General features: G+C 34.4%; 1 protein-coding gene across 2 annotated transcripts in view; it reads right to left on the bottom strand.

Moving 5' to 3' along the window:
- The window catches only part of ERCC8 (ERCC excision repair 8, CSA ubiquitin ligase complex subunit), a 45,417-nt gene that overhangs the window by 25,687 nt on the left and 8,715 nt on the right, over positions 1-11,015 (bottom strand). For both annotated transcript variants that reach the window (XM_037728083.1, XM_017499181.2), the window contains exons 2-5: positions 6,271-6,352; positions 5,158-5,226; positions 3,833-3,899; positions 1,093-1,193 (exon numbers count right to left, since the gene is read on the bottom strand). In XM_037728083.1, the coding sequence (XP_037584011.1) occupies positions 1,093-1,193; positions 3,833-3,899; positions 5,158-5,226; positions 6,271-6,352 (319 nt within the window). The remainder of the gene's footprint in view (positions 1-1,092; positions 1,194-3,832; positions 3,900-5,157; positions 5,227-6,270; positions 6,353-11,015) is intronic.

The raw sequence follows: 11,015 nt of genomic DNA on the forward strand, positions 1-11,015 counted from the left end.
ATTTAAACATATTAAAGGACAACAAATTGAGTTACTTAAAAAATGTAAGTGGCTTATAGTTAAAATTAACCAACCCTTCAGATTATTTAAATAGGATAAGCAATATTAATCAGAAGCATAAAAATAGAAGAAAACAAAAAAAGGGAAAAAAATTCTACCAGACATACTATTTTTTTCCAGCGAGGAAGTTGTGCTATCAAATTCAATTAAGTGTGTAGCTTAACACTAAAATTTAAAATGAAACACCTTTCGTCTCTCTTATATAATATTTTTATTGCTAACCTAAAAATCATTCAATGGACTATTAAAATTAGTAATTCTGGTGTTTTCCATTAAAAAAAAAAACCTTAAAAGGAAAAGGATGACTGTTGTACTTTCAAAATATGTATCACTTTAAAAATTAACAAGTTTGAGAAAGCATAATTCTAAAATAGGCTAATTAACTTAAAAACATATAAAACATGTTTTATATAGTTTTTTAAAAAACTATGTACATTCTAATATATTTCATATAAAACTATATAAAACCTATGAAATTTTATGTAGTTTTAAAAAAAACTATATAAAACAACCATAGGTTTTATATAGTTCATTCTAATACATATCTGGTCCAGAATTAATTCTAAATCAAAATTTCTACACAGGAATTAAATTCTACTGTAAAAATGCAATTTAGGTACTTTGTCACATGGACTACAGCTGACTCACATTTAACACAATTTTATGTTGATACAATGGCCACAAAACGTTACTATTTCTGTAATTTATTGTGATTTTTTAAATGGCATTGAATTTGTATAGTTGGCCTCAATGGAGCAAAAACAAAATAAGTAAAGCAGGTTAATTCAGAAAAGTTTCTACTTTTAAAAATTTAGGGCCAAATGAAAGTGCCATTTTTATTTATATCTTAAAGAAAGAGAATCATAATTTAGTTTACATAAATTAAGAAAGTGATATATGATGAATGCCTTTTAAAAAATCATAAAGTTTGCAATTTGTCAATATGCATTTATTATTTGGCTTCAATTAAAAATTTTCAATGTAAAAAAAACTATCATTGTTGTATTTCTTTATTAATGCATTCTTCCTTACCTGATTCTACAGCTTGTGACTTTTCTCCATTATGCTGATCAAGAGTAATTAAACATCCTGATGCTCTTCTCACATCCCACAATTTTACTCTACTGTCAGCACTGAGAAGAATAAATGTTACATTGACAAAGGTCTCATTACATAGGTGCAAATGTACACATACACTAGGGTTGTTGAACTTTCCCTTTTCAGCAACTATTCAAAGGTTAACAGTAATTCAAATAAGTGAGTAAACAGCAAGAAAAAAAAAGTAACCTTTCTTTTTCAGATAACAAGAATAAAGTTCTGCTGCTTTTTATGTTGTTTTAAATTTTATCAGCATCTTTTCTCCCAAGGACCAGAGAGGCCTGTAGCTTGCTCCTAGTAAGTTCCTTACCACACCTTTTCTACTACTTGTTATCCAAATGCTTTCAAAACAAGCAATTAACCAATTTCACTTTGCTGAAAGATCCATTTGGTATGATTTGGTGTTTTTTTCCTTTTTATATTAAAAATGGTAGGAGTAAGGTGAATAACGAGGACAATGCATTTCCATTTGGTTTCCTGTACTCAAATCAATCTTTACCAGATATATGAAAACTATATTTAATGTCTTCTAGAAATTAGACACTTACTTCCATTTTTTTTCAAGAAAGCAAAAAGAAGAAAGCAAAATCTATGATCAGACATCTATTTCAGTTTCTAGGCTATTCCTAAAGAAAAATGCTTGGCAATCCGATGTGCTCCTAATCAGTTCATCTGATGCTATCGTGTCCTCATAAGGACCTCAACAATATTGTAACCCAGGGGGCTTATCCATTTTAATAAGAGAGAGTATTACTTTACATTTTTATAAGCCTATTTTTCATTTATAAATTTTTAAAAAATATACACACAGGGTTTATTGGTTTTTAAAAATCTTGATTCTTTTCACAGATGACCATCAAACCTAGCCAACTAGAATAGTCAGCAAAAAGCTAGCATTTCCCATTCTTAAGTTGGTTTTCCTTCTTTCCAGCTGAGGGAAATGAAATCTGTATGAGGATTTAAGTATCTTCTGAAATAGATTAGATTTGAACATATCCAACTTTTAACACTGATTACTAGGTCCATTTTGGTACTGATTCAAATTCCTGGGGCATTCTTATAATTGAAAGCTTCTTAGCTCTCCTCTGTTCTCAGGAAAACCAAGTTAAGCATGAAAAATGTAAAATCCACCCAAGCATAACCAGCACCTAACTCCTAACCTTCATACCTCTTCAGTCAGTCTTATGGCTATAATTCTAGACCTTGCTGCACTTCAGAAATCGTAAATTTTAACATTATATTTTGTTAATTATTAAGAGAAGCTTCTTTAGGGCCTAACCTGTGACAGGGAAAGAGGGCTGGCAACTCAAAAACAATCCAGACACAGATCTTTATAAAACTAATATGAATAGCTTTTGCAATAATTTTTCTTCTACTTAAAGCTTTATGAAAATATATCAAAATATTTGATTACTAATTCTTTTCCCTTCAGTTCTAAAATTTTCTTAGTCTAACTCTCATACTTCTACTTCATTAGGTCCTCGATCCCTCCTACAAGCCTTTTTGTGATTTTATTTTTTTCCTTTTTCCCACGACGTCTACAATTTTCAGGCACTGAGGTACTTTCCTGTAGACACTGAAAATTGTTAAGTCTGTTTCATTTAATGTTTTAATTGCTGTGGCTTGGTACACCTGTGATCTACATCTTCAACTGAGAACACCTGCCCAGTAATTCTATGCGCCCTTAATCAGCTCTCTTTTTCAATCTGTTATTCAAGATCGATGCTATCTTTCCTCAAAATTGCATCTTCATTCCTATATTTTCAAGAGATGACATCAAGTCCTAAAAACCAAGAGAAGCCTTTCAGTCTGAACATCTTCAGCATCTCTGCCAAAGCTACCAACTTAATTGTATTCACTTCCACTTTTTCCTCTTTCATGTAGTCTCACAGTACTCTTCATGTGCCAAACCAGGTGTCCCTTCCACCCTTATCTGGATCCTTGATACCACCCATTTCTGTGTATTCAAGGTCCTGATGCAGCACCTATTCTCTCCATTTCTTATCTTTACCTGTTTCTCTCTACTGGTACTCTTCCCCCAGCATATAAATACTGCAATACTCTTCTCTCCAGCAAACAAATAAACCTCCCCACATCTTTTGATCCTCTCTAAGTGATCCTGCTTTCTTTTCCTATATTACACCTACCAAAGATGTGCCTCTATTAAAGCATTTTTCAGGATGCCCTGTAATCACTGATTTTTGACTATATGCCCCATTAGATCATTAGATTGTTGGCTTTTCGAAGCCTTGGTTTACCTCTGTGTCCCTAGTACAATGCTTGGCACGTGGGAGGAAATCATTAAATATTAGAAAATAGAATTAGTGAATGTGTGGATATGTTATATCATATTCAAAATAATTCTAGGTTAAAGATAATGAATAAAAATGCTCTATTTAAAAATTAGCACAGTGTTATATTTGTGTGTGAAAGAATGACACAACAGAGTTCCTCTGTGTTCTAAGGTGAAACACCTTGAAAATGGATAGGATTAGAATTAGAATGCAAAGGCAGATATCTTTTGGTGACATGAATTAAAATCTCTAAATCAACACTTCAGTTTTAAAGGATCTAATTAATAATTAAATATGTTAAAATACATACATTACATAGTCTTTTCTAAATGCTTATTAATTGCTAAAATGCACTTCAAAGCAAATAAATTAAATTTTACCTTGCAGTTGCCAAGATATAGTCATAACGTGGAGACCAGGAAACTGCCAGTATTTCTTGTCTATGACCTGCAAATACAACTGTATGAAAAGGCTTGCAAGATATTTGAAAAATCCAAAGATAGAGTACCAATAATTTCACCTGATTCTGAAGAGAGGCTAAATATTCAATGTGAATAGATATGATCATTTCTCACACTTATAATAATCTACATTTCAATGCTAATGTGAAGTTTATAGGGGTATTTCTAACACATGGCATTTTATTGTAAAATAACTGGTTTTGCTTTAGAAAAAATAGAGTTAAGTAAGCCTTTCTTTTTAAATACAGTTGTTAGCTTATGTCAGTCAATCCATATAACTCAAGCTCAAGTACTGTAATAAAACATACAAGATAAACATTTTAAAGGATAAAAATGTCTTCCCATTTCTCATACAGTTGTAAGTGAAAATTACTTTAATTCATGACTGTAAATAAGCATTTATATAAAATGTTTTTTTCTAGAAAGCACAGGTAATAAGTTCAAAGGGTGAGTTCAACATTTTAATTCACTTTTACCTAACTGAACTATTCACAGCAGACATTTTCATCTGCCCAGCTTATATTAATAGAAATTCATAACAATGTCAAAAAATGCTACCCGTCTCACCAAATTTTCTTAATATATTTGTTATGTGTTTCTGAGAGAAGTAAAAATATACAAATCATATTCTATCTTTTTATTGTTTAGAATTAGACAATCTAATACTGATAAAAAAGGAGCAAGAATAATTTAAATTAATATACCTTTACCACAGAATTACTTCAATATATTTTTCTAAAATATTCTTACTGAGAAAAAACGCACCTAAATATTAAGAACAACGTTTACTCATTAGCCAGAATATTACATAATACACTAGACACGTATACTGGTACTCTTTCTCCACCATATAAATATGCAATACTCTTCTCTCCAGCAAACAAATAAACCTCCCCACATCTTTTGATCCTCTCAGAGTTAAGTGATCCGCTTTTTTTTCCAGAATGCATTTTTTTTAAATGCATTCGTTTTTTTAAATGTAGAAATAACACCAGGTTTTGAGTTAGACCTATTTTTCACATCCTTTGAGCTTCCCCAATGACCATTGTTCATATAAATGTCTTTTCAATAGTTCAGTTTTATAAGAATAATGCACAGAAGGATCTTTATTTCCCTGCTGACTTTTAACAACTAGCACAAAATACATCAGTCATGTCACTCACAAAGAATACATTGTTAGTAATGTTTCTTTTTATTGAATGCTTTGCTCAAAGTAGTTGCTGTTTGAAATAAAATAAAAATACCCTGTAGAATGTGAGAACAGGATCCAGACTTCAAGTCACAAAGTTGTACTTTGGGTCCTCTAGTACCAACTGTAAAAACAAAAACGATTTAAGATAATTTTATTATAAATCATCATTAAAAGGAAACAAGATATTATCATTAGTAATCATGACATTTTCATGTATCTATGTAGAAACATAAAGATATATGCCAAAAAGACGTTTCAAGTCATTTTTAACGTTTACATTTAGAAAAGTTATTTTAACTACAGTTATATTTTACTAGTAAGAGACCTCTATTATTACATTTATTTTTAATTCTGAAATAATTGCAGATTTGCAAGCAGTTGCAAAGCAAGTATAAAGAGGACTGTGTACCCTTCACTAGGTTTCCCCATGATTACGTGTGAAGTAACTAACGTCAAATCAATATCAAACCCAGGAAATTAATTTTGGTAAATGTGTGTAAATGTATGTCTGTACAGTTCTATTCCATTTTATCAAATCAAATCATTGTATTTTAATAGCTTAGTTTTTCCAAGTTAATGATATACTTCCAATCACTAGTAACAGGTTCACAGAAACTCTGGACACAGACTGAAAGGAACTCAAAGACAACTTAGTTCCTAGCTCTTCTTTATGAATAAAACAGCTGACTGATGTCCAGAAGTAGAGACCTACATGATGCCACAGAAGTAATGAATCACAGGGCCCAGATATCTGATACTAGAAAATAATTTTTTCTTCCTTATATATGAAGATGTTTGTTGCAGGTGCTTTTATATAAATTGATGCTTAATTTGAAACACAAACTTAGAGAAGGAAATAATTTCCTTGTTTTATTGTGTCAAATTGGGAAAGTTGCCAAATTTTATTCATGTAAAATCTCTGAAATTTTGGTGGTTTAAAAGGAACTCTTTAGAAGTCAGAAATATGCTCTTAATCTCTGAATCCTGGCCACTAGATAGTGCTTGACTTGCACAATATCTGTTGAATTGAATATAGATAGTACATATATTAAAAAAACAAATTGTGATATTCCTCAGGTTTAAAATGTCTACGTCAAAACTAAGTAGATATAAAAAGGGAGAAAGTTTTCAATATGCCAAAAGACAAATGAATACACTTACAAACCTGCTACCAAACAGTGCTTGGTGGAGACTGGAGACATATGATGACTGTAAACTGTTTCCTCAAAATTAAATACATCTGCAGTCTGGTAATCAAAAGGCATTTAAAAAGTATAAGTTTAAATTATAAAAACAAAGCAATAAATTTGCTATTTACTTTTCCCTAAATTTTTAGCAATTTTTAAATTGAGTATTAGCAATTCAACTTAAACATAGGAATGTAATACCCAAAAAAAACCTTGATAATTTGAAATCCTGTTATTTATAACACTCTTCTCCCTTCTATGAGGAAAAAAAATAGGTTTTCCCAGTAAATCCCAGAAACTAAGAAGATACAAGCATGTGGCTAACCATATTCCTCTCCACCCACCATGGTGGGGAGGGGGCTCAGTATCTACATGGATGATGTAACCAGCACTGCCTCTCAGTTCCATACAACCTGAGCTACCACAGCCAGGACACTGTCACTACCTAGAACTGCCCTTTCTTTGAAATCATACATTTAAATTATCTATAATCACAATATTCTATCACTTTCAGCTTCCCCCCGCCACCCGCCAACTACTCTCAAGAAATCCGAATAAACTCTGGAACCTCTATCAGTTCCTTTCATCTACTTCTTTTCCTCTCCAGGTTGGATTCCAAGGTCCAATACCAATACCAAGGTCAACTGCCAATATCTTTAATTCCTTTGCTAATATCCTTCCTTTTATCAAGACTTCTACCTTGGGTGAACCCAAATGTCTGCCTTCTCTGTACTTATATCCGGATTGATCTATACCAGGCGTTGGCAAACTTTCTGTAAAGAGTCAGATGGTAAATATTTTAGGCTTTCAGGGCCAACTACTCATCTCTGTCACTGCAGTGTTAAAGCAGTCATGGACAACAAATGAACATACTGGAACTGCTCTCCAGGTTCTTCCTGCCTGCTGCACAAACAAAATCAATTTGCAAAGACAATGGCATTCCAGTAGAGAGTTTAATTGATTAAGGCTGGCCATGCCAAGTGGGAGATGGGATTTATTTATATTACTCTAATCAATCTCCTTAAAGTCTTGTAGGTTAGGGGTTTTCCAAAGGTAGTTTGGGGGAAGGAGTGGGAGTGGTTAGGCAATGAATGGGTGTTTGCTATTGATTGGTTGGGGGTGCAATCAGAAGGGTGTGGAGAATGGTCCTCCTGTGCACTCAGCCACTTCTGGGTGGGGCCACAGGGGCAGTTGGCATGTCCAGGTGGAGCCATTGATGTCAGACATGAAAAATTCCTGAAAAGATATCTCAAAAGGCCAATTTTAGGTTCTACAGTTGTGATGTTATCTCAGGAGTAACTGGGGAAGTTATATATCTTGTGACCTCCAGAATAATGGCTGGCAATCATTTATGTCTCTCTCTCTCTATTTATTTTTGAGACCAGGTTATGAGACTAGCTAATTTTTGCATTTTTGGTAGAGATGGGGTTTTGCCATGTTGCCCAGGCTGGTCTTCAACTCCTGGGCTCAAGCAATCCACCCTCCTTAGCCTCCCAAAGTGTTGAGATTACAGGTGTGAGCCGCTGGGTCTACATCTACACCTTAGCAGAATTCAGGCTCCTCTCCTCCTCCAAGTCTGGTGGACTCTCATTAGCTGTCTTACAAAGGTGGCTGAGTTTCGGAGAAGGACTATTATCATTTAAACTATAAAATGGCTGGGGCAGTGGCTCACATCTGTAATCCTAGCACTTTGAGAGGCTGAGGCAAGAGGATCACTTGAAGTCAGGAGTTTGAGACCATCCTGGCCAACATGGTGAAACTCCATCTCTACTAAAAATACAAAAATTAGCTGAGTGTGGTGGTGGGCGCCTGTAATCCCAGCTATACAGGAGGCTGAGGCAGGAGAATCGCTTGAATCCAGGAGGTGGTGGTTCCAGTGAGCTGAGATCACACCACTACACTACAGCCTGGGCAACAGAGTGAAACTCTGTCTCAAAAATAAATAAATTAAATTAAATAATAGAGTATTAACTGTCTCCCAAAGTTAACTTGGCCAAAGTCCAGGAATAATTCAGGCAGTTGAGGGCTAAAGGCAAGAGGGGGTGTTGGGTAGATCAGATCTCCCCTACTGCCACAATTTTGTCACTGATAAATTTTTGCAAAGGCAGTTTCAATATTTGTAACCAAAACCCACTTTATTTACAAAAAAAGGCCATGAGCCAGACTTGCCCATGGGCCCACACTTGGCCAATCCCTTGCTCTACCCAGGTAAAAAAAAAAAACTTATAATAGGGCAGTGTCACTATAAAAGATTATTCATTTCCTCTGAATTTCGGTAATGACTGCTAGTCCCACTATATTTCCCTGCAGTATTCCGCAACTATTTCAAATCTTCTCCACAAACATCCCCACTCAGTCACAACAGGTGATCTGATGTTTCATTTCAAAAAGAAAATAGGAGACACTCAATCAGAATTCCCTTAATGGCTTACAACAAACCTACAAACACATTTGCTTCCACTTATCCTTTTTCCTTCTTCACTCCTGTTATCTAAAATCATGATTCCTAACCTTTTTTTTTTTTTTTTTTTAAGACAGAGTATTTCTTGCTGTTGCCCAGGCTGGAGCGAAGTGGTATGATCTCGGCTCACTGCAACTTCTGCCTCCCGGTTCAAGAGATTCTCTTGCCTCAACCTCCTGGGTAGATGGGACTATAGGTGCCCACCACCATACCTAGCTAATTTTTGTATTTTTAGTAGAGATGGGTTTTCACCATATTGGCCAGGATGGTCTCGAGATTCCTCCCCATTTTTAATGTTAATTCTCCTACTTGTATTTAGATCCCCTTCAGCACTGTTAGAGATTGCACCCTATAGATTATCTTCTGGGTGTCTATAACCTCTGTCCCCACTGGCTCATTCCCAACAGCACTAAAAGTTCAAGTCTTTTTCATCTTACCATCCCCTCACTAAGGCAAAAAATAAAATAAAAAGCCTTTTCACCCTACATTCTCCCTAATCTTTCCTCCTCCTCAAATCCAAACTTTGGCTATCTCTAATTCCTTATCTCCCATATATTTCTCAACTAATTGCAATCTTATTTTTATTTCATTACTTTAATACACACTACTCTTCCAATATTACCAATAGCCTCCTCATCTGATTTAATATGTTAGCAGCATTCAACACAGCTGATTACTCCCATCTTCTTTAAAGCAGTCTCTTTTACTGGCTTCCATTGTATAATATATTCCTGATTTTCCTCTTTCTCTCCTTGGCTCCATCTTTTCATCACTTTTAGCAGGCTTTGGTTTCCTTTTCCTATCCTATTTATCTTTGTATCACTCAGGGTTTTGTTCTATGCATTCTCTTCAATTGTCAGTTGCATGTTATGGGTTAAGTATCCCTTATCCAAAGTAACTGGGACCAGAAATGTTTCAGAATTCAGATTTTTTTTGGTTTTGGAATGTTTGCATTATACTTATTGGATAAGTATTCCAAATCTACAACTCAAAAAATTTCAAATTTTGAACTTTTGGATTAGGGATACTCGACATGTACTGAAGCACAAATCTGTATATTCAGTGTAGACCTCACTCCTGAATTCTGGATATCTATAGCTCAATTCCTGGATTATCTCCATTTGGATTTCCTGTAAATCCCTCAAAACTCCACAAATCGAAAACTGAACTCATCACTCCTACCCTTCCCTGTCTTAGTAAATAACAATGTAATTCACCGAATTGCCAAGCTAGAGAACTTGAGGGCTATTCCTATATAGATTTTTTTTTTTTAAATAATGGCTTTTTCAAGATAAAATTCATATATCGTACAGCTTGGAACCCATATATAAAGTGTCACTGGTGATGCTGGAAGTACTCCCAAGAAGCAGAGAAAAGTCATATTACAAGAAGCTGAATTGCTTGACATGTACCATAGATTAAGATCTGCAGCTGTGGTTGCCTACCATTTCAAGATAAATGAATACAGAATAAGAAAAAAGAAATTTTTTTTGTGAAAAAAGAAAATTTGTGATGCTGTCACTGCAGCTATGCCAGCAGGGTGAAAACCTTGCATGTTTTGTGAAATACCTTTGACCTCTTATTGAAAATCCAGCTTTTATGTGGGTGCAGGATTGTTAAAAGAAAGGCATATCTATATATAGACTCTAATATGATTTTTTAAAAAGAGAAGTCATTACAGTCATTATATGACAATGCAAAGCAAAAGGAAGGTGGAGGATCTAAAGCTGGAGAACTTAATGCCAAAAAAGGATGGTTTGATAATTTTGGAAACAGGTTTGGCTTTATGATTGTATATCTAGAAGATCCCACTGACTCAGCCTAAAGTCTCCTGAAACAGATAAGCAACTTCAGCAAAGTCTCAGGATACAAAATAAATGTGCAAAAATCACAAGCATTCCTATACACCAATAACAGACTTAAAGAGAGCCAAATCAAGAATGTGATGCCATTCACAATTGCTACAAAGAAAATAAAACACCTAGGAATACAGCTAACAAGGAACGTAAAGGACCTCTTCAAGGAGAACTACAAACCACTGTTCAATGAAATAAGACAGGACACAAACAAATGGAGAAACATTCCATGTCCATGGTTAGGAAGAATCAATATCGTGAAAATGGCCATACTGCCCAAAGTAATTTACAGATTCAACGCTATCCCCATCAAGCTACCAATGACCTTCTTCACAGAACTGGAAAAAAACACCTTAAACTTCATATGGAACCAAAAGAGAGCCCGCATAGCCAAGTCAATTCTAAG

The sequence above is a fragment of the Cebus imitator genome, unplaced genomic scaffold (assembly GCF_001604975.1).
Source record: "Cebus imitator isolate Cc_AM_T3 unplaced genomic scaffold, Cebus_imitator-1.0 Scaffold255, whole genome shotgun sequence".
Classification (NCBI taxonomy): Eukaryota; Metazoa; Chordata; class Mammalia; order Primates; family Cebidae; genus Cebus; species Cebus imitator.